This window comes from Opisthocomus hoazin, chromosome 1 (assembly GCF_030867145.1).
Source record: "Opisthocomus hoazin isolate bOpiHoa1 chromosome 1, bOpiHoa1.hap1, whole genome shotgun sequence".
In the NCBI taxonomy this organism is placed as follows: domain Eukaryota; kingdom Metazoa; phylum Chordata; class Aves; order Opisthocomiformes; family Opisthocomidae; genus Opisthocomus; species Opisthocomus hoazin.
Window position 1 is genome coordinate 121,678,377 of NC_134414.1, and position 24,683 is coordinate 121,703,059.

Sequence of the window (24,683 nt, forward strand, 5' to 3'; positions counted from 1 at the left end):
ACTGCTAAGTGTGATTCAACTTGAAATAAGCACAAATGCAAGGCACATGTTTTTTCCAGGCCACACAATAGATAGCATTATTGTAACTCTTTAATATGTGAAGAAAAGCTGAAATTCTGCAGTACTGGAGATGTATGCGACGGAGAAAACTGTGCAATATTAGGAGTGTATGTATTTGCTGGGTGTTTTAGCATGTCAAACCGAAATATCCCCCAGCTGAGCCAGAAACCTTTCAAAACGTTTGGTGAGAGAAAGAACCTCTGTTTAGATCCGCACCCACGAACAGGTTTCGATAGGATAAACTATTGGGAATTCACAGTTCTCTGTGTCTTCTGTCATAGAAAGCAAGCTTCCCCATCAGTGTTTCAGCTGCATTTGTGCTTTGTAATGAAAGTACTAAAGCAATTTCAAGAAACAGCCAATATGGTCTAAATTTGTGGTTACTTTACCCTTTTTTCTTGTGATTTTTTTTTCCCCCTTCAGTAATCTCAGAACATATCAAATTCAAACAAGCAGAGAAAGGGGAAGAGAGGCTGGACTACTAGGTACAAGGCTATCATAACTTATAACAAGATTTTAATATGCAGAAGCATTGCTTACCATATCCTGCAATATTCATTGCCATTGCTTGGAGATCAGTGTAAGACAGATAAAAGTAAATACGTTTTTGCACAGCGAGTAGGGAACTTCCAGAATTCATTTCCACAGGAGACTGGGTTGACAGATAGTATAAGCAGATTGAAAACGAGATTAAAGACATTTGTAGGCAACACGTCTAAATACTAAGTAGATACAAAAGAGAACAAGAGATGTGCTCTCCAACATCCTTGATAGAATGCTTGTGGATGCTGGCAGAGTACAGGGGGAATGGACCACAGAAAATGGCCACACTTGCATCCTTTGCTTAAACAGCTGCTCTCCTTGTCACCGACCACAGCGGCATGCTGGCCTGGGTGCGTGAGCACGTCTCATGTTCTTAGCTCACTTCTGTTTAAGTAATGAATTGTTTAGACCAGAGCATCTCAAAGCTTCCCAGCAGTGTATGCAACATTTAATTCTGTGGCTGTGACAGAACCGCTGCTTTAGGCACCATCCTCCCTGAGAGCGGTGAGATGGAGAGCGAGCTGTGCCTGACCACCATGGTGTGTTGACTGTGGGCCAGCTGCCCAGGAATTGCTCCACTACTGCCACTAAGCCAGCACAAGGTGGCTTAATATCAACGGTTAATTAGCAGCTTCCCTGACACCCAGAGCATGTAGATCTGCATCTCTCTAAGCCATGATTTTTCTGCCACTGTAATTTTGCAACCTTAGCTAAGCACTCTGTATAAGACTAGAGCTGGTATATTACAATGTGACAAAGCTCCCTGAATAATTTATATCTAAGGCTCTGTTTCATACTTATTTGTTATCCTATGGGTTTTCCCCTAGGATATGCCATCTCATTTCAATTTAAAACGTAAGTTCCATAAATTACCACTGCACAGAAGTTGCTTTAACATGCCATTTATGAAGGTAATGGTGCACATTGTAGCAGAAGTGTTTCAGAACTTCCACTCCTGGGATTACCGATTCACAGTAAGCTGGTGAATGGGGGGCAATGAGGAGTTTGCTAGAAAATTGAACAAATCCACCTTAACGTATCAAAGCAAATCACACCTTAATGCTGTGAGCTCTGTAGGGCAATGTTTCTGCAACAGCATGGACATCTAGATTCCCTGCTCGCATTAAGCAGAAAGGAAGTGTGTATATTGTGTGTCATGTATTTAGATGACAGTTCCTGAAAATGCACTTAGGAAGAGTATGAAGACGTATTTACAGTAAGGTATAAATAAGGCCCATTAGACTGACAGTTCTTAATGCTTGGTTTAAAATTATGTGAATCTTGTTATATTCTCTTGAGTACACAACTTTCTAGAAAAAATCATAACTTCAGAGAATAACCACTCTAGGTAGCAAGTTTAACAACAATTTAACAAGGTGTCCTCCAAATATTACTAAAAAGTCTACAAATCTCTGTTATCTTTCAAGAGAAACGTGTTATAGTATTTTTACTTTAAAAAGTAATATAAATTATATAGCAATAAGTGAATTTCAGAAAAATTCACTTGTTTACATGTCTTGCCTTCCTTAAAAGAAAATCATGTCATTGCAGTCATTAAGACTATTTTTCTGTGCGTGAGGCCACGTTTTTGGCAAAATATCTCTCCTTAGGTATTTAGGTTTAATTCTTATTCTTAACTATTCTTATATTCAACAGACTTTAAACACCTGCCTAAATTAATGAAATCAAGTATTTCTGGAGTATGGCTAGAGATTAATTTGGCATCTGCTGATTTTATAACAGTGTTTTATATTTTGTTTTGTTACTTAGTCATACAACTGCATAGTTCGATAAGAAAATACAATGTAACATTCTCCTACCAAATAAATATGCAAATCTAGATCTGCTTCTGACTGAAATTACCTACGTAGTGCACCCCAAAGAAAGGGACTGAGATTTGCGTTCTAGTGTACAGAGCTACCAGATATAAGTAAAGTAGCAGTGAATCCCGAGGCTGTGTGTATCTTGCTTTAGTGACTGGTATCCAAGGACCTGAGGTGCACCATCTGTTTGTGAGATAGTCAGGATTCATTAAGCCAGCTTTTAGTTCCCAGTCACAGACTTGGCTTTTTGGTGATTTCCCTCACGTGAATGTGAAAGTAGATCTTGTCACATGTAAGTAAAGACTGCATGCCAGTAATAAATAAATCCTGCTGTCTGTTAGGCAAACCTCATGAACTGTGGAGCTTCTTGAGAGTATTTGGGAAAGAGTTAGGCATCACTTGCCAGTGAGAAGGTATGTGGGAATCTGCAAGACGGTCAGTTCCCTTCTCTGCTGTGCCCTTAACTTGCCTAGGGGGTTGTCACTGTTAGTGCTTTGCCTGTGACCTGTTTGATGCACAAGGGGAAAAGTTTCACAAAGAAGAAAATCCAGAGTTTTAAGTCAAATCTTATATTGCTTGTAGTAACATCTGTAACATGCAATTATTTGAGGGAAGGATGCTGAAAATGTGGAAAAAGGCATGGGCTGTGACACAATGCAGCGGCAGAAACATATTTAGATAGTGTGTAAGATGTTCTACTTTGAGAATGATATGCCTGGTTCAGGAAAAATACTCAGCCCATGCAAGTGCACTTGTGAATGTGAATAGCCTAAATAATTTTAGAATCCATTTACAAACCACTTACATCTACCTTAGCCTGCCTGCATGATTTCCAACACTTGTCAGCCGCACAGGACCATATTGCTCATCACAGAAACAGAAAGATGTTTTCACTTAACTGGACAAGCATCTTGCTGAACTGTGGTTCCTGAAACCTCATGAGAACTATTTTTTAATTAGGGAAGAACTTGGCCTGTTGCAGTATCATTCTGCGTCCTTTTTCATTTCTCTTCTTTTCCCTGCTTGTTCTTTCACTTGCTTTAGTAGTTCCCATCCGGGACAGAGAGGTTTTAGTAGTGACAGTTCATTGTATCCAGTAACTCAGATGGCAGGTTACTATTAATACATTTCTGATGCTCCTGTTTCTGCTGTATGTGTTGCATATACGTTTCATGTATCTGCTTAAATACATTGCTTTGCATCCAACAGGCCAGAACCAGTACTTTGGACAAAGGATGGTGGCGAACTACCAGATCCAGAGAGAATGGTTGTCAACGGCAGGGTCCTAAGCATCAGTTTCCTAAACAAAACAGACAATGGCACATACCGGTGTGAAGCAAAAAATCCCATTGGCCGAAACAGCACAGAATATGTCCTGATAGTACATGGTGAGTGCATTCTCTTAAGTTTTTTTGGTGCATGTTATGCATATTTAGCATTTCAAGAAAATATAGTTGTTTATGATCATTACTGAAAGAATAGCAAGAAAAAGCTAGAAGTATAATTGCACTTTTCTTGATGCTATCATTTAGTTGTGGTGAGTATATTTACTTCCTTTTATTGGCAAGCCTCTCTTCATACAATTTAAACAAAATATGTTCGCTTATGCTGTGAACTTTTTGCAAAGTAAGCGCCTGTAAAAATGTTTTGCAGTATGTCAGCACTGTTTTATAAATACTTGCCTGAAGCACAAACTGTTTAGATGAAGATGGTTACAAAAGGATATATGAAGGGAAATATGGAAATACTAGACAGACGAGTGTTTGAGGTTTTTTTGTTTTGTTTTTTATAGAACACTAAAGACAGGATATCAGATGCTTTTCTTCACAGAAGTTATAGCCTGCTACTGAGAAAATTCAGCTTATACAAGTTAGTTGATCATCATCTAGCATATCATTATAGTCAATCTTCAAAAATATGTCATGTCCTAAATTCATGATACTTGTTCTAATAAAATAAAAAAATAGGAAGGTTCACATTAAGTTACTGTTGATTTGTTCTCCTAAGTTAGGCAACAGTATACATCACACGCAAAGAATAGCTGGCTTCTACATTGATCATGAATTAGATTGATATAACTCGGGTATAAGAGAAACTGGGAGGAGTGGCTGATACACTAGCAGGCTGTGCTGCCATTCAGTGAGACCTGGACAGGCTGGAAGGTTGGGCAGAGAGAAAGTTGATGAAGTTCAACAAGGGCAAGTGCAAGGTCCTGCACCTGGGGAGGAACAACCCCATGCACCAGTACACGCTTGGGGTGGACTTGCTGGAGAGCAGCTCTGTGAAGAGGGACCTGGATGTGCTGGTGGACGACAGGTTGACTATGAGCCAGCAGTGTGCCCTGGCTGCCAAGAAAGCTGATGGTATCCTGGGATGCATTAGGAGGAGTGTGGCCAGTAGGTCGAGGGAGGTTCTCCTCTCCCTCTACTCTGCCCTGGTGAGGCCCCATATGGAGTACTGTGTCCAGTTCTGGGCTCCCCACTTCAAGAAAGATGAGGAGCTACTGGAGAGAGTCCAGCGGAGGGCTATGAGGATGATGAGGGGACTGGAGCATCTGTCCTATGAGGAAAGGCTGAGGGAGCTGGGCTTGTTTAGCCTGAAGAAGAGAAGGCTGCGAGGGGACCTACTAAATGCTTATAAATATCTGAAGGGTGGGTGTCAGGAGGATGGGGCCAGACTCTTTTCAGTGGTGCCCAGTGACAGGACAAGGGGCAATGGGCACAAACTGAACCATAGGAAGTTCCGTCTGAACATGAGGAAGAACTTCTTCCCTCTGAGGGTGACGGAGCCCTGGAACAGGCTGCCCAGGGGGGTTGTGGAGTCTCCTTCTGTGGAGATGTTCAAGATGCGCTTGGACGCGGTCCTGTGAAGGCTGCTATAGGTGCCCCTGCTTCGACAGGGGGGCTGGACTAGATGACCCACAGAGGTTCCTTCCAACCCCGAACATTCTGTCGTTCTGTGTTAATATAAAGTTAGCATTTGCCTTTAGTACAGCTTTGCAATATGGATCTAGCAGTCTCAAAACATAATGTTCATTTATCACAGATATGTATGTGATAATTCCTGGAAGATTACGAGTTCTGTAATTTGAATTTTAACCTAAGTGAACAAAGCTCCACTGTGGTTAGTGACTACTTTTTTTTCCTCTCGTTTTTAAGAAAGCGCAACTTCTTGTAACTATGAGAAAAGAAAATGGAGCAATCTAATACAAATTATAGTCTGTAAATACACATGCAAACTCTATAGATTTTATTTGCTTATGATGAATTCAGGTATAACAAATGCATGTTTTGTTGGTGTCTGTAAGGTCTCAATACCATTTTTCACTAAAGGTTTAACCTGCCTTTAGGTATTTGGCAGAAAACTTCTGATAAGTGCTATTTTCAGCTTTCAGTAATGAGCTATTTTTTGGCATGTTTGATGAAATGTCATTTATAAAAAGAACCCCTTAGATTACTTTTCATTTTTCTTGAAGTTCACTATTAGTTTATGTAGGATTAGTGGCACACATAAGGAGGAGGTCTTTGCATGAGGAACACAGAGCCTGTACTGCTGCGTGAGTATTTCTGTATTAAAGACAAACAGAAAAACTAAACCCTCTAACCTCTACTTACATTGATTACTGCAAGAAAAGGAAAAGAAAAAATGTCTTTTACATCCTAGGGGTGGTGTTTCATTGGTTGCTGGCTGCAGGCACGAGGTGCACTGCCTTTGATGAGTTAATGGCTTCTGCGCTTACCAAATATTGAAACTTCTGTCATCTGTGTTTTCTGCCCAGTTTCTTTCTGTGATTATTGCTGAAAACATGGCCTTTTTTAATGTTACATTTTTCCGTCAGTGGTGACTTTGCAATATACCTCTATCAAAGGATATTTCACGATCTCCTGTGTGTCTTTCATATACTGGCATGCCCCCTGTTGATCTGATTATCTTGCAACAACTTCATGGCAGTCTGTAAAATCATTCATTATCAAGAAGGCATTCTGTTATGTTTGGCAGCACATTAGGCATGTGATCAGGTTTAGCTTGCACATTGCTGACCTTTTCTGTTATGAGTACCAGAGTTTCCCTAATTGCATTTCTGCAATCCCAGTGTTAGAACTAGAGAAGGTAAATGTCAGGTGCTTACGAGGTTTCTGAAACAAAGAGAGTAGTGTGACAGAGTATGTGATGATGTTTATTGCTTAACAACTTACCGCGTTTCAGAGTTCTTAAGTTTATTTTAAGTACAGAAGAGAATGACACAATTATTTTATCAAGTGTAGCACAGTGAGTTGTATAGATCAATTTAAGCAGTTTCTTAGCCCTTCTTTAACTCATTACATTAACAAATGGCTCTAGTGAAATATAATCCTCACAAAATTGTGCAATATTCTCTCTCTCTTTCTCTCTCTCTTTCTCTCTGGGAGCTAGCAAACCTACTTTTTATCATTTTCTGAGATGCATTCTTGCATTTAATAAAGGATTTTTTTCTATATCTTCCTAAACATATCTGGGAGCATCCTTTGATTTCTCATCCCTTCCTCTGTGCCTAAGGTGTTAATGTCATTTTTTTGTCGTGCTCCTTTCTTAGAGCAGATTTATTGCATAAGTATGGCTTCTTACCTTGAATGTTAGGTTTCTAACACAAGTACATGCCAGATTTAACATAAGGGAAGGTATGTTCACAAAGATGGGGGAGGGGAGAGGGGAGGAATCTGCAAGAGGAGACAATCTCTTCACAAGAGATTCTTTTTAATCGCAGGTCAAGGAAGTAAGGTCTAGGAAAAGTGACCTACCAGATCTGTAAGGAGTAAGGCCAAAGCGCTAGTAGTCACTGCCTTAATGGAGCCTCTGGAAGTCCAGCTCCACAGCTGGTAAGCAACTAGTAGTTTTCTAGGAAACTCTCAAGCCCAGAGGAGTTGCAGTGATGGAGAGAAAGAATGATAATCCCATGCCCAAGTTTAGAGAGACACTATGGCTGATTCAGTTTATCCAGGTGAGCCTTAGTGAGAAGGCAGAGAACATCAATGGAAGGTATCCTCTGCAGTGGCAGGGAGGTGTAACCTGATTCACAGTTTTTCTTTTCTTATCCATACTGTGATTTCCTTTACATTTTTTTTCCTTTTTTCACTTCTACTTCAAGAGATTTTCTGTCTTTCTGGTTATTAAGGTTGTAGAAGTATCATCTGGCTTGTATTCTTTTTTCCCCCTATTATATCCCCCTCTCAGTGGGACTCAGTCTGCTAAATGTCTCAGTTTCTGAAGTTATCTTCCTAACTCAGAGGAGATTTAGAGAGCTTTAGTGTAGAGAGAAGCTTGCCTAAAAACGGAAGGTATAGTTTGTCATAATTAGAGAGTAAGGGTAGGCAAAGTATTTATACACATCAATTATACAAACCAAGCAAAGAGTGTCTCATGCCTTTAACTGCCCCAAGCTAGACATAAAATTACACAGAAAAGTAGCATTTTTTCCACTGTAGATGGTGGTGAGGTAATACTCTCTTGATGTTAAGTGATGGCAGTGGAAGTAAATAATGCTGTAAACAGATAAATGGCTATCTGCCTAATGTAATTAGTATCTGATAACATAAAAAGTCTTTTTAGATTTGTAGTATAATTAAAGAAATCAAACTGCAGAGAAACTGAATATATTTGAGTCAGGTAAAAGGCAAGGGCTAGTAGATATGCTCATGCTGCTTTGCTGAATCAATACAGCTGCTACTTTCATTTTTCTTAACTTTTATTATTAATAATAAATGTCAAGAAAACACTTCGTGAAGCAGGAAGGTGGGCACAAAGTCAGAGTTTAGAAGCAGCAGTACAAAGGCATGACATGCAGTTTGCTCAAACATTTGTCTCATGCAGTAACAAAGGCACAAGCTTTAATGCCTGTAGCTGTTGTCATTTCTGTATTCTAATTGGCAAACTTAGTGCTTTAGAAGTGCACATTCTGGCTAGATATATTACACCCTTCCTTTGGTAATGGGCCCCAGGCAGTTTTCAGTCTCTTCCAATTTATTAAGAATTTTTGTTTACCTTTGTCCGAATGCTAGTCATTAATCATCAGCAAACAGAGCTAGCTGTCAAACTCATGATTCTCCACCCAAAATCCATAGATTCTGCTTGCAAAGCTTAGGTAATAACCGCATTGATTTAGCTGGAGTTGAGAAAGGGGGTGGTCCATCATAATCAAACTGAAGACACAGCTGTTATACGTACCAGTAGTTCATAACCTCTGGACATCACTGCTGAAGACTTCCTTCAACATCACTTTGGGTGGGTGACAGAAGTCCACATCATTATGAAATCGTCTTAATGGAAACGACAGCATTTGATAATTTGCAGTTCTATTTGAAATAAAGTACCTTGGTAAAATACCCTGACTTGCTAATCTAAAGATACACATTCAATTAATTACAATATTCACAGCTATAATGTGTCATGTATCAATTATCTGTCAAAGCAATATGGAAATTAACATGAAACTGCAGCTGTGAATGGTCAAGGCAGTTCTTACTGCCACAATTATACATACAGTAGAAAGCGATTGAGCTAGTAGCTCAGTATCTCAGGAGAATAAAATGTGACATATCATATTCCCTTGACTTCAGCCTCTCATTATTTTGTATTTTTTTCTCGGGCAAGCTATGTTTTGCAAATAAAGGCAACTGAAAGGCCGAGCTACATCCTAGTTAATGTTTTGAAATGTACTTTCAAATAGAAGATCTCTTACAGTGTGTAAGACCAAAGGTCCCACTGCACCTTTCCTTTGGACTGTAATGTATTTCTCTTACACCTTCTTGTCCAGTCTCGTTTCAAAACATTTATCATCTTAGCTTTCACAATAACCTTTGGCAACAAGTTTCTGAACTGAATTATGTTCTTTGAAGGAAAAGTATTCTCTTTTGTTTGTTTAAGCCTGCTGTTTGATCACTTCCCATCTTCCCAATCTATTTTGCCTCTTTGGCTGTTTGTGCTGTAAGTATGTGGTTAAAATCACTTCTATTTTTATCCTACTTCCCTTCAAAAAATTCTAAAGTATTTCCACCTTGCTCTCAATTCCTCACTAATTATGATCTTAGACTCTACATTTCCTGATTTCCTGTCCCTTGTATCCGCTTTTCTTCTTTCATGGTCGCTTTTTCAACTTTTTCTTCAGTTTTGATCTAGTAGTAAATCTCTGTGATTGACTGTTCTCCATATTTGGAACAGCACTATGCCAGATTTACACCAGACACCTGAGTTTATTACCTCCTGCCTCCAAATACACTTCTAGAGGTCCACCTTCTGTGGCCACCCATAATTCCAGCACCATGAACTTTTACGTCTATACAAGTTTCTTTTTTAATTAGTAGAAGCTCTGTGGAATCCAAAACATCTTTGAAATGAAACAAATTCCATTACCCCCATCTCTTCTAGATTCCTTTATCTTTGACTGTTCATTTGCCCACTGTCACATTTTTATGATGTTTCATTTCCGTTGTGATGTTCTCTTATTGACCCCTCTCCTTCCTTTGTTTCTGTAACTCACTTGTGCACATCTCTCACTCTATGAAAGTAAAAACTGAGTAGAACAGTAGTTTGAAATGAAACTGAAGAGATGAGGCATACGAAGAATATGAAGCTCAGAAGACTGCTTAGTACTTCATTTGAAATTCTGTGCATGTGAATACCTATGATTTTTAGTTCTGAGATTTTTTTTTATATCTGTGTTTGAATTAAAAAAAGAAGGTGTCTCAGTTTTGAGTCCCTAAAATGGAGGTGAAAAATCTTTTCCATTCCCATCTTATATAAGGTAAAAATAACATTAAAAGTACACAAGACAACTCACAGACAGAGGAGCCTGATCTTTTAGCAGAAAAGTAAATAAATAAAAGAATGCTCTTGAAGACTTACTCCTCAAAAGCCTTCTTTCCCCCCAACACATCTGCTTTTTTCTTTTACTCTCTCCCTCTTCCCCGCTATGCATACATACATGCACGCACCTCCCCATCCACACACACACGCAAACAAAAACTAGTGAACAAACAGAGGTCTAGTAACTTATCCAGAAAGAGATTTTTTTTTTTTTTCATCTTTGTATTTTTTGAACTGCACAGCAGCTGGAAGGTTTTCTTGCAAAAGCTGAGGTGTGGAGAAATGAGGTTTCACTGTGGCAGGTCTGGAAAAGTAACTCATTATAACCCTGTGTTAAAGGTAGCGTTATAAACTCACACAGAACTTCGTTCAAGTGTTATTCTGCAAAGCATAGCCCTTCAAATTATGTTGAAATATTTTGATTTTGCGTATACATCAACAATCTAAGGTGACTTTAAGGTATTAAATCATTATCGTAAGATTAAAGTTAACTTCTCCAGGGGACTCTCGGTTACGCTAAAAGAGGTGGCCTAGACCTTAAAGCACAATGCAGATGAATGCTGCACAATCAGAAGAATTAAGAAATCATTGTGTAATATAGCTTTTATTATTGGACTAAAGAAGAATAATGTTTAGTTGACATTTTCAGGTATGAGAAGTCTGTCAAGAAACTTACGGTGGAATTCTTGGCTTAATTTTATGGATGAGTTGTCCAGCTCTTATCCCTGAACATTCACAAGGCAGCTACTTTGAAATTGCTTTTTGTTGATAAATACATGAATAGTGGGGTGTAAAGGTGAGCTGTCTGAACTGATATTTCTTCATTTATGGTGACTTTAGAAAAATAAGATACAATTTTTATTTTTTTTTCAAATAAGCTCAAAATTATTTTGGAAAGGTCAAGAAAACAACATTCCAAACAACAGTACCATTTTTGGGGAATTTGACAGTTCTACATTTTTACATTAAAATACTGGTTTTGATGAAAGAAAACTTTCAAAATAAAGTGATTTTGTTAGATAAAATACAGAAGCTTTAAATTAATTTTTTTTCCATACTGGAGTACTCATTAAAATTATTGAATTCAGAGTTCATTTGAATTAAATCCGCATTTGTCCTAGTTTTACTTTCTTTTTTTTCCCCTCCTGGTGGATGCAGCAAATCTCTCTCCCGGTCCAACCTTTAACAACATATTTGAACACTTATATCTCATTTATTTGAATAGAAGTTGTACTTATTCTAAAAACCTCTAGTTTTGGACAGTGTCTTTAATAATGCACAGCACTTCAAAATATTTAATTTTCTCCCTATAATAATATAATCTAAGTGGCTAATGTGCAACTTCTTGATTTGGCTTCCCTATGTGATTTCTGAAAAGACTGCGTGTTAGTTTTGAATAGTTTTGTATATGGGTAGAGCATCTACAGTAAAACACTTCTTGAACTAGATATACTAGATACATTGCAGTTACTCTTTTGAAAATAACTGTTTTAACTGATCTTAAGTGACATATATTTCTAAAATACTGCTGATGATTTTATTATCACTGATTTGCTGTAGTAGCACTGCTTGCTCTCTATTATTTCCGAACTTCAGACTTTGCTGTTGCTTATACCTCTAACTTTCTTGAACTTTGCTTCAATCGAGCTTTTTTGTTTGAGGAGTAAGAATGTAAAATTACCATGTCTCTGAACTTCATATGCAACCTTCATGGAGAAAATATAATTGTTAACAGAATAATTTCACCGGAGACTGATGGCAAAGTTATAGCCTAACAGTTGCTAATGATCTTCTGTTTCCATCTAGATAATTAATTATTCACGAAACTCAAACCATAAAGAAATATTAAAGTAGCATAGTACTTTTCTAAATTGAATTCTTCACTGCACTATTAGGTGGTATGTGGAATGCAGATAAGTCCTATCTCTGTCTTTCTCATGTGATGCTTCTGTAACTTACCTTTCTTTTGAGAATAGGTTGCTCAGTTTTACACTCAATTCAAGGGAGGAGAATGATGTGCTATGTAGTGATATTGCTTAAAATGTCAACTGGTGATGCTAGCCAGGTGATACATCAGTACCATGTTTGGTTCCAAGTGCGATTACGAACCTTGGAAAGGTAACACAAATCATTGGTTCTAAGCAAATGGAGATAGATATGAACACTTTGGCCAGATTGCAAACAGCATCCTGAGTCTGAGAGGGGCAGGGAAACCTTCTGTAGAAATTAGCGTCTTTCTTAGAGAGCTTTGAGAAGTTCTGTATCTAAGATCTCTGATCACATGTGAAGATGAGCATAGATGCTCAGAGAGAAGTAGGCACTTAAAAATTTTTTCATCTCAAACCATTAATGTTTCTAATGTCCATGATTTGATGTTAATAATTTTTAATTCTGATTATTCTATCTTTGCTATTTGTAATTTTAATGATTAATGACTTGTGAACTTTTTTCTGGGGCTTATCTTAGCCTGTATTTCATATGTGTTGCATAAAGGAAAAAATATTCAATAAAATGTTTCTTACAGTATTCTATCAGTATTTTACTTACAGCAAATAAGTTGTGTGTGTCCCCTTTGTTTGCCGTGTTCTTCCAACTAAAAGCCAAATAAAACTGAAAAAATTTAAAATTTCCTTGAGCAGTTTTTAAAAATCTTCATAACATCTTTCTTCACAGCATAGGTTCAGTCTAAATCTGTGGTGGGACCTAAAGGGTCTTTAGCCCCTCCTCCAAAAGGGAAACCCCTAAGCTACAATGACAAAATATTTTTTCTAGCTCTTATCGCTTGAATTCTTGACACAATATAACAAAATTCTCTTTTTTTTTTTTTAATTAAAGTAACATTTTTTATTGCTAAATCATATCATAGCCTTTCTGCATTGGGTCTTATGTTGTCTTACTACACCTTACTGTGAATCATTTTGACTTTCTCTCAAGGATTCATAACTGTTTTGTCAGCTTTTAAGAAAGCATTGCATCGATCTTTCTGTATGAGTCCCATGGAAAGGGGAAGAGACAGCAAAAACTAGTCAGGATGACAATAAGGGTAAATCTCAAAACCACTCACAAGATGCAGGGAGAAAAAAAACCCACAAAAACCATTGATAGCAAGTAGGAGTATGGATCTGCCAAAGTTGATAAAGTTGCTTGGAACAGCCAGTGCCATATGGGGATCTCTGATGACACCCTGACTTCTTTCACAAGGCTGTGGTTGCCTTACTAGCACAAAGAAAGCTCTAACCCCTTTTGAAGAAACTTACCTGACAGGTGCCTGTGAACAGGTCTCCAGATACCTGCTACACCTAATGGAGTTCATGTTATGATGTAAGGTGATGTGTCATTAGTGAGAAAAGTGATCCAAACAGTTTTCAGTCAGGATTACTTTTCTTTTGTTAGAAGGCCTGAAAATAGATGAATTAAAGTTCTTTTTTTTTTCCTCTATATCTACTTTGTACTCTGACATGCATTTCCTTTATTCTTCTTGACCTGCTATCCATACACCTTGTTCACTCCCTAGATACACCCTTGAACTAAAAAAAAATGCTTTTGCTTGCTAAGCTCATGCCTGAGGAGGATGTAGCTTGCAGCTGAAACTCCCCATATTAATCCTTACAGCAAGCAAAGAAAAAAAAAAAAACAAAGGAGAGGAGGAAGGACAAAAATAAAGTTTGGCAGGGTAAAACTGTATGAGTGGGTAAAATGTTTTATGCTTTAGATATTGCTGTGGGTCGTTGCACTAGTAGATTTTTTTTTCCTCTGTGGTTTCTGTATTTTATGTTTTCTGCAGGTGTCCTAATCCTTGCTTTGTAGGAGACAGGGAGGAGTTGAAGGAGGCTGACAAGTTGAAGTGCTAGTTTGCTGCTTGATTGAGGAGAGCTCTGGCTGGCTTCCGTCATTCACAAGCAGGAACTGAAATATCTTTGCACTGCTTTATATATCATTTAGTTTAAAATAAATTATCAGATAAAGCATTCCTTATAACAAATGCTACAATATTCCATTGGTGAACTGTCCTATTTGATAGTTTAATAGTTAAGGAACCAAATGTCTGTCTGCCTGCCTGAAGGGAAGCTTGATAATTTGAATAAAATTAAGTCTTGACTGTATAGCATATGTCTATTCATAGCAGTGTGTTATACAAAGCCAAAGATTCATGGGGGGAATTCAACTACATGTATAGAACTCTTTGAGCAAAAAAAGTCAGAGCATAAAAGATTGACAGCTAGAAAGATAGGGCCTTGTTTTCTCTGGTAATGTACTATGGAGATAAGAATGTGAGAATTAAGTCTATTAGTCAAAGATAGTCTAAAGAAGTGCAATAAACTATGGTTTAAGTTGCAAAGATGCCATTAAATTGCCCAAGGTGATTTTCAATGGGATACAGCTATTGCACGATGATAAAGCATTTCAAATTAGCATTGGACCCCTTTGATTTTATTTTACAATAAAGTGAGTTAAAATAAGTAACATTCTCGTTTATCTCTTTTTACTAACCTTAAAAATATTGCAGTGAGCTTTGAGTTATTCAAGCAATTTCAGTGATTTGTCCTGAATTTCTGAGAAATGACAGTAGCAACCATAATAAAATAGAGATCAGCAATCTGTTTACATCCATTTAGTTTCAACACTTGTCTCCTTAATAGGGAAATTTTAGAAAATTCTCCTTGGCCTCTTACTTCTTCCTAGTGCACTTCTGGCTGAGCTTTTTGAGACTTTTTGAACAGAAAGGGTCAAGTGTCATTCTGAGAAAGCTGTCATCTTTGTTCAAGGCTGCTGGTGTCTGAGTTTGTATTGTACATTAGCTTTTCTGTACAGATTTTCAAAGGCTAGCTGCTGGTACTCTATTTCATTTAATTTTGAATGCTCCTATTTTATGACTTGGAGAAACAAGGAAATATGGCTTGTCTGTTTACTTAAAAAGAATAAAAATTACCATCACAGCCTTAATGTGATTTTTAAGCAGTGGCAATGGGCCTAGAGCACCATATTAATAATAGTAGAAAGCTGTGCTTCTGGGGCAAATTGTGCTGGCTTTATTCATACAAGATGTTCAGTGGCTTTTGTGGTAAAATTTTCTCTTGAATGCAGTGAAATTGACACTTCAGGTATGCAGACAACTGCTTTTTGAAATACAGTTTTAAGAAGCTTTATTTTCTTTTGTGTTTCTGATTGTTTTGGTTCTTTTAATAGAGGATTAAAATGGGGCTCAGGAGATCTGTTCTGAACTCCCCTGTCAGGCTCAGAAGTCTGTGAAATATAAGACATTCCGCTTAATTCTTCTGTGTTCGTTTTCCCAGCTGTGAAATGGGAATAATACTACCTCCTTCTCCTTCACATTTTGTCTGTACTGTCTAAATTATGATCTTACAAAACCTCAAGGCAGAGATTCATTCTTTACTGAATATATAATTGATACTGTGAAGTTGTGAACAAAATCAAGACATGTATAGATGCCTTTTTATAAGTAAAGGTAATTTGAGACTGCAGTCTCAAACTGCTCTAAAAGTTTAACTTTTTATTTAAAACGTTGAATTATAAAATTATTTTTCTTAGCCTTTCGCATGCTCTGTAAATTTTACTTAATTTCTTTCAGCCAAGTTGCATAAACTTCAGTGGTTTGCTCAGTGCAGTGTTTGTAACTACTTTAATTAGAAAGATATGTGTTTATACAAGATAGAATGACTTCTTTAAAATAAAAGGCTTTATTAATATTACTACTATTAAATAGATAAGGACTTCTTTTAATTACTAGCAAAACTTATGGTAACTTTGGGAAGAAATAGGTCTTATAGTATACTTTTGGAGTAATCTGAAGTATATATTGCATTCATATAACTTCAGAACATGGAAGATTAATCTTTCTGTTCAATACTTTTGATTTGTCCTTAGAGGCACATCTTGCACTAATAACCATTAATAAAGTAAAATATAGAGCACTTGAAAACAGGTTTTTCAGTATTAAAGAATTTGCCTACTTGAGAATTTTGGTTTTACTTGTACGAAGATAATCTTCAATATCTAATCCTCAGGTCAAGTTACTGTCTTTTCAAATTTATCCTTTTGTGTTGTCTGTGTACCACCTGCAGATGTGGCAACATCTGTGCTGTGGAGAACACACATCACCACCACTAGCGGCTGATAACTGTTTAGCACAATTAGAAACTGAAAAATAATGCATTACACCCTATTTGTTTTCTGCAGTACAAACATTGAGATACATAAAATCTGTCCCACCAAAACTGAACAGCGATAGGCAAATGTATTGTGAGATACTACGTTATGTCACCTTTTATTCTTCTACTTCAGTGAGATCGAGAATGGTGAGCTTTTTAAAAGGCTAGACTAGTGACAAACAATGGGTCTGATGAACACGCAAACGGGAGCGTGTTCCAGCATCTCAGAGCCTTCATTGCAAACTTCTCTTTCTGTTTCAAGGGAACTGTAGCTAGAGTGCTTATGCTGATCACAAATTCAGTGGAGTGGTGTGAGGCACAGAATGATCCCTAAAGTAAGCACTGAGGGCTTCAAAGGTCAAACCCTACACTTTGAAAGTTATCAGCCACTAGTGCAATACTTAAATGTTAGATGCTTTCCTGTGAAATGCTTGATTCGGGTTTCCTGTGGTCCCTGTGTGCAACTCCACCAACTGTGTGTGCAACAGACTACTCTAGTCTCCAGGTACTACAGCCGTATTTGTGGCAACATCTGTGCTGTGGAGAAAGGTCATGTTTTTCTAGCCAGAAAAAAAAAAAAAAGAAAAATGGCTTTTTTTGTGTGTTTACTACTACTCTTGAATTTTAGCAAGTATAAAGCATTATAAATTGAATTTTAGCATTATAAACACATAGATCCATTGCCCACTAAACTCTAAATTCTCTTCCGCGCAAGGGAAAAGAAAGAGTCCAGCGGAGGGCTACAAGGATGGTGAGGGGACTGGAACATCTCCACTACGAGGAGAGGTTGAGGGAACTGGGCTTGTTCAGCCTGAAGAAGAGAAGGCTGCGAGGGGACCTTATAAATGCCTACAAATATCTGAAGGGTGGGTGTCAGGAGGATGGGGCCAAGCTCTTTTCAGTGGTGCCCAGTGACAGGACAAGGGGTAATGGGCACAAACTGAGGCACAGGAAGTTCCGTCTGAACATGAGGAGGAACTTCTTCTCTCTGAGGGTGACGGAGCACTGGAACAGGCTGCCCAGGGAGGTTGTGGAGTCTCCTTCTCTGGAGATATTCAAGACCCGCCTGGACAAGGTCCTGTGCAGCCTGCTGTAGGTGACCCTGCTTCGGCGGGGGGGTTGGACTAGATGACCCACAGAGGTCCCTTCCAACCCCTACTATTCTGTGATTCTGTGATTCTGTGATTCTGTGAAAAGGTTCAAGAACAAGGGTGGGGGCTGCCTCCACTGAGCATACTCTACTTGTCAGAGTCCTTGTGGAAGGTGGTAGAGGTGGCTTTTACTTAAACGTACCACCACAGCTGCCTGACCCAGGGCCCCACTGCACTGTGTGAGAGCTGGCCTGAGCCTGGTTAGCCGCACCTGGGTGGGGGGGAAGTCGAAGAGCTGGTCACTGCTCTCAGCCCTGAGAACTTGTCTTCCATTAGCATGTCCTTCCTTCCCATTGTTTCTTTCTTGTCACCTGCCTGAGAGCCACAGCACCTTGCATTCTGACAGCTCATGCCCCTGTCCTGAGCCCGACCTGGTTTTACTGGTTGTAAATCAGCCTTTCATGCACCCATAGTCTTTGAGAGTCCTGCTGTTGCTCTGCTGCACAAAACATATGAGATATTCACTAAAGGCGTTGTTTCACAATTAAGGGCAGTTAACTTTTTCACCATATTTCAATGTCAAAGGGGATGGCATAATCAGAAATAACTTGCTCCTACACCTAGTTTTTTTCATATTAATCACATTTTTTTATTTTGTCATAAGGAATTCTGGTCAAAGCATGTGTTGTAGAATGTGCCATGGTGTGATATCAGGTCCTCATTTTAAGCAATGGACTTTTACGTAATTTGGGATGACACCATGCTGCCAGTATGAAGTAGCAATATTGAAATGGGCTTTGTTCTTTTGAGTTCTATTCTTAAATTTCTAAGGCTAGAATTTCAGCCAGGGATGTGTAGATACCACTTTTTTGCTTGGCTCTTTGAAAACAGATATTGTCTTTTTTGCTGTAATTTTGTAACAGTTCATCCTCCTTCATTTGCTACTGAATCCTTTTGCTTTTGAAACAGGAAAAAAAACCCCACCAAACTATCAAAGTTTCCATAAGAAGAGAGAACTATTGTTCAAAGAGCAATGAGATCAAAATCCTAGTGTCTCTTAACACTTAATTTTTTTTCCCTCTGTCCTGACTATGTAAGCAAACTATGTTTAATCTAACTTTAGTGAGCTGTCCTACATCTTCTAACAATTAATATCACCTGCAGGCCCATGAAATGTCTTAGAATCATGGGACTATGTGAATTTATTTTGTTTTCTGTCTAAGCTGCCTAGCCATTTTAGCCCAGCTGTATGTCTTGTATTATGAACTCATCCACTGGAAGTCTGTAATAGTTTTAACTAGGGATCTAGATCTGCATGAAGCTTTTGTTAAAAGGGTTTAGATATTTTTTAATGACATCTGATTTGCTAGCAAAAATGTCAAGCACATAATTGCCATTTCAGAGTTTCATAAATCTGAATCAATTAGTAAAAAGAACCCCTCAACCTTGTGTCTGTGAGCCTTCGTGATCATTCAAAAGAACCCCTTGACCTCGTGTCCGTGAGCCTTCGTGATCATTCAGTCTAAGTGCTAAGGAACTATTGGCACAGATATTCAGACTGAATGATCCTATTGTTCAATCTTGATTTCTCGGAGCAAGGCTAAATGCAGCTCCCTTTGAATTTAAAACCTTGCTAAATTATTTAGTGCCACATACCACAGACTGATTAAATTTTGCACAGAGTAGTGAGATTGTTTCCCAGGTAGGTCATCACTCAGTTCAGTTTACCACTTAAAATTTCTTTCATTCTCAGTCAAAATACAGCAAGGGCCATCCATCATTATCACTTTGTCCTTTAATTTTTCTGTCAGCCTTTGTCAAGCTTGAAACAAAAGCCTTTACGTTTTTATCAACTGCAGCTATTGTTGTCTGAATTGTGCTCACTCATTTCAGAATATCGGTTGTGTTTCTACCAAACAAGTCAAATATTTTCAATAGGTCAGATCTATCTTTGACATAAGCCCGCTAAACCAAACAGAACCATTTCTCATTTCTTTGGAAATGGAGAGTAAAAATGCTTAGGGCCAAATCGGCAGCAAAAGTAAATTGTCCAGGCTCCCTCTACTTAAATGGATGAATGTCTTCTGCCTTAGTGAGAAGAATGCGGCATCAATTCAAGAAAGAAGGAGAGGCAAACAGGAAATTTTGATCAGAAAGGGCCTGACAGTGTTTTGAGCTGATCTTGTAAGACACTGTTCTGCCACTCATAAACAGAATACATCTGTGCCTTTGCTAAAGAGCAGCCTTCAGCCCAAGCCAAGCATTGCATTCTTCTCCTTTTTCCGCTGTCTGCTCCCAGTCAGCCATCAGATTACCTGCTGTCTGCCTTCACGCTGCCAGTGCCTGTGTAGCTTGAAGGCCTGCTAAAAGACAGTGGTGGCCATAAAGGATGCTTCTCTAAAACCTTCCCCATACTTCTTTCTGCATCCACTGATCTGTGACATTACGTCAGGCCCTTGCTGAAAAGAGAGTTCTAGGCTGAGCATTTACAGCTCACCTCAACCCCTCCGCCCTGTGCTGCTAGAAAAAGGTTAGGTCTCTTTTATCAAAAATCCAGTTCAGGTCTTACCAGTATAACCTGTGGAAACATATATGAAAAAGAGATGGGACTGGAGTCAGTTACTCCCCTTGGGATGAAGTTTAACCACTTTTCTGTTTTGAACAACTTATGTGGAAACAATTAGTTCTCTGTGAATTGTTTGTATTTCAGAGGTAGCAAGGTGATGAAATGAATACCAACTTAAATATATTATTGAATTTTTGACTGAATATCTGTCTGTCAACAAAAATTAATCTTAGGAGTGAGGTTTCAAAATTAATGGTGACAATTATTGCTTGACTTCTAGATATCTGAGCATGGCTTTTCTATCTTCTTTGGCTCCCCATCTGCAAAATATAGGTATTTTCTGCTTCATAGGAGGCTAAGGATTAATACCTTGGTATTCTTGAAATAACCGTCTGGTGCATTGATTTGGCTGTGGCTACTCGAATTAAAAAGTTCCACTACACAAGGTCTCTTGGTCATAATGATCCTCAGTATTTAGTGGCATGAGAGTCATAAACAAATACTTGTTTTCAACTGAATGTTGTGTACTAGATTCAGAAATTGCAAGGCCAGAAAATAGAATTAAGTTTCACTCTGACACAGGTTTCTTGGGCAGAGATCTGCAAATCCATTCTGTTAAGATCCTTCTTGACAGAGAGCTCAAGAGGACAAATCTACGTAGTCCCTTTGATAGCACATTTCTGAGCAGCTGCCACAGGGAGCTCTGCATAACATAATGTCTGCCTTGCGAGCAGAATAAAATAGGTATGCCCTGCAGTAAAAACAATAACCAAAAAGTCCTACAGGACTAGAAACAGGTCAAAATGTAATTCCCTTTTGTGCCATGTGTTTTGCTTTGGCCCGCATAAATGCCAGGTGCCCACCAAAACCGCTCTATCACTCCCCCTCCTCAGCTGGACAGGGGAGAAGAAATATGATGAAAGATTAGAGGGTAGAGACAAGGACAGGGAGAGATCCCTCACTAATTACCGTCACGGACAAGACAGACTGAACTTGAGGAGAAAAGGGAGCTTAATTTGTCACCAATCAAATCAGAGGAGGATAGTGAGAAATAAATCCAGATCTTAAAGCACCTCCCCCCACCCCTCCCTTCTTCTGGGGCTCAGCTTCACTCCCGTTTCTCTCCCTCCTCCCCCTGAGTGGCTCAGGGGGATGGGGAATGGGAGTTGCAGTTGGTTCATTACACGGTGTCTCTGCCGATCCTTCCTCCTCAGGGGGAGGACTCCTCACACTCTTCCCCTGCTCCAGCATGAGGTCCCTCCCACGGGAGACAGTTCTCCACAAACTTCTCCAATGTGAGTCCTTCCCACAGGCTGCAGCTCTTCACGAACTGCCCCAGCGTGGGTCCTTCCCACCAGGTGCAGTCCTTCAGGAACAGGCTGCCCCAGCGTGGGTCCCCCATGGGGTCACAAGCCCTGCCAGCAAACCTGCTTAGGCATGAGCTCCTCTCTCCACGGGTCCACAGGTCCTGCCAGGAGCCTGCTCCAGCATGGGGCTCCCCACGGGGTCACAGCCTCCTCCGGGCATCCACCTGCTCTGGCGTGGTGTCCCTTCCATGGGCTACAGATGGATCTCTGCTCCACCATGGACCTCCCATGGACTGCAGGGGAACAACCTGCCTCACTATGGTCTTCATCACGAGCTTCAAGGGAAGACTCTGTGCTCCAGCATCTCGAGCACCTTTTCCCCCCTCCTTCTTCACTGACCTTGGTGTCTGCAGAGTTGTTTCTTTCAGATCGTCTCACTCCTCTCTCCTCATTGCCGACCCCATCTTAAACATTATCCCAAAGGCACTACAACCATTTCTGATTGGCTTGGCCTTGGCCAACAGCGGGTCCGTCTTAGAGCCGGCTGGCACTGGCTTTATCAGACATGGGGGAAGCTTCTTGCAGCTTCTCACAGAAGCCACCCCTATAGCCCCACCACTACCAAAACCTTGCCATGCAAACCCATAACAGCATGCAAATGAAACAGCACACCCTCTTTAAAATGCAGTGATTCATATGCCTGAAACAGAAGCCTGTGCTGTTGAGTATCAGTTTATGCTTGTAGTCTGTCTGATTTTGGGAACTACCAAACCCGCTTACCTCCTACACCTACAACACATGATGAAAGAATTTTCTACTTGAGAATTTTGGTTTTATTTGTACAAAGATAATCTTCAATATCTAATCCTCAGGTCAAGTTACTGTCTTTTCAGATTTATCCTTTTGTGTTGTCTGTGTACCACCTGCAGATGTGACAACATCTGTGCTGTGGAGAACACACATCACCATCACTAGCGGCTGATAACTGTTTAGCACAATTAGAAACTGAAAAATAATGCATTACACCCTATTTGTTTTCTGCAGTACAAACATTGAGATACATAAAATCTGTCCCACCAAAACTGAACAGCGATAGGCAAATGTATTGTGAGATACTACGTTATGTCACCTTTTATTCTTCTACTTCAGTGAGATCGAGAATGGTGAGCTTTTTAAAAGGCTAGGTGAGAGAATGAGGGGCACTGCACATTACTTCTCTTTTTTCTGAAGTGCATATTCTGCATTCTCTTATGCAAAAGCATTTTCAAGGCAAAGACAAGTAAATTTTTCAGAAGAATCCTTAAATCTTCTTGGAAAGAACTGATAAGGGGCCTTTCTGTCCGACTCAGTAGGACTGGAGGGCCCCATACACAGAAGTCTTTTGAATGCGGGGCTCAGGTGCTTTTCAGAATACTAATCTATGCCGCGATTTGACCTGTCCAAAATAGGGTTTAAGGATGGGAAATGATCCAAGAGTTCCAGAATGTGTTGCCTGGATTGCTGTGAGCTATTCTGTTACTTTACATGTACATTCCTGTTGCACACTCTTGTGTTGTTAAAGAAGCAATTCTACTGGGCAGAGCCTCAAGCCTACACAGGTGTGACCCAGGCATTTCTAGAGTCCAGAGCAGAATTAGATTTCTTTCTTTTGGGCAATGCAGTGCTCTTCAGGCTGCCGATTCCTAGCTGCTATCTTGTACTGTACTCTTTGAGAGCAAGTAATTGTAATGCTGTGAGCAAAGCAGACCAACTGCAGTCATTTGCATGGTGAATTTCACCTTACTCTGCTAAGGAAACAAAGCCAATGCTGTTGCTTGTATTTACATTTCTTTTGAGAACATATATTTTTCTCTGAGGCTTCTGACAAGCTGCCATTTTGATGTTGGGCATCAGAGTTTAAGACTTTGATCAGGAAACTAATTTCTGCACGAGTTTTCATTATTCTTGATCGGATCAGAAAAAATGAATCTATCACATCTATATTAAAACACTGATAAATCCTAGTTCTTTTTAATGGTCTGTTTCCTAGGTAGCCTTTCTTTTTAAAATAAGAAATCTTGTTGGAATTACTTCAATCAATCAGAAAAGAAGCCAGAAAGCAATGAACTTCAAAATTCACCAGTGACTCATTTAAGCTATTACGTGATAAAATAGGTAGACAGCATGTTCGCAGAATGGAAAGCACTGTCATAAAACCATAACTGTATTTGCTGGTTGCAGTTAACTTGCCATTGAATAGTCCTAAGTAAATGGCATATTTAAAAAAGATAATTAATGGAACCGCAAGTCACAGTAATTAGATTTTAAGTACAAGACTGGCTTGTAAAGCTTTCCTAACAAACAAGGCTTTGCTTTCCTTATGTATTAGGTGGGGTTTTTTTCTGTTTGATTTCATTTTTAACAGGTACTTCTCAGGGAAGGAGTTTCCCTTTATGAGAAGCAATTACATAGGTCAGTACATGTGACTTGTATCTTTTTAACACGTGAATTTATTTGTAATGCTTGTTATACTCAGTTCTGATTAATTATTGTAGTACTCGCCCTACAGGTAGTGTTACGATTTTTCCTGGTGGTTAATGTGGCTACACTGTGGGGTTTTTTAAAAGCCTCTGATTTTTTCTGGCTTGGGAATACTTTGTATTGAAAAACAGATTAAATATCAGTGTACAACAGATGAAAGAGGGACCTCTCGCCATTTTCTGCTGGCTTTGAAAGTGGAAAATCCTGCAAGTATGGACACCAGAGAGAATAGTGCTGGGGTTTATCAAAATCAGAGGAATACAGAAAGTTGTAGCTGACTTATAGAAGTTAACTAACAAAGAGACTTTTAAAGTGGACAAACAATCTGTAATACAGTATGAAAATAAGGTAAGCACCCTAATTTAAAGTCTCAAGAGAGTAATATGCAATGCTGAACTCAAGGACCCTGTGTCTGAAATGCGTACTGCAGGGCCTGATACAGTAAAGCTCTGAGCTACGTCAGCTTCCATTGATTTCAGTCAGAACTGATGGTACTCAGACACCAATCCCATTTCTTTCCACTGCAAGGGAAGACAGATCGTGGGTCACATTTTTACTCTTTTATTGCACTGAATAGCACCCTTCAGGAATATTTTCACTGAAATCAGTGTGGAATGGATTACTCACCATGAACTGCTGAGAAACTATTCCTTTCCTTTTAAACCTGTCGTATAAATAATCTGAAAAATGTCAGATGCTTTTTCTGTCCTCACAGAAGTGCTTTTCTCGAGTTCGTTTCAGGGCTTTTGTTTGTTCTTTAAAAC

At 39.1% G+C, this 24,683-nt stretch overlaps 1 protein-coding gene across 4 annotated transcripts in view; it reads left to right on the top strand.

The window, feature by feature from the left end:
• The window catches only part of CADM2 (cell adhesion molecule 2), a 756,516-nt gene that overhangs the window by 677,571 nt on the left and 54,262 nt on the right, over window positions 1-24,683 (top strand). For all 4 annotated transcript variants that reach the window (XM_075434116.1, XM_075434124.1, XM_075434130.1 and 1 more), the window contains one exon: window positions 3,636-3,814. In XM_075434116.1, the coding sequence (XP_075290231.1) occupies window positions 3,636-3,814 (179 nt within the window). The remainder of the gene's footprint in view (window positions 1-3,635; window positions 3,815-24,683) is intronic.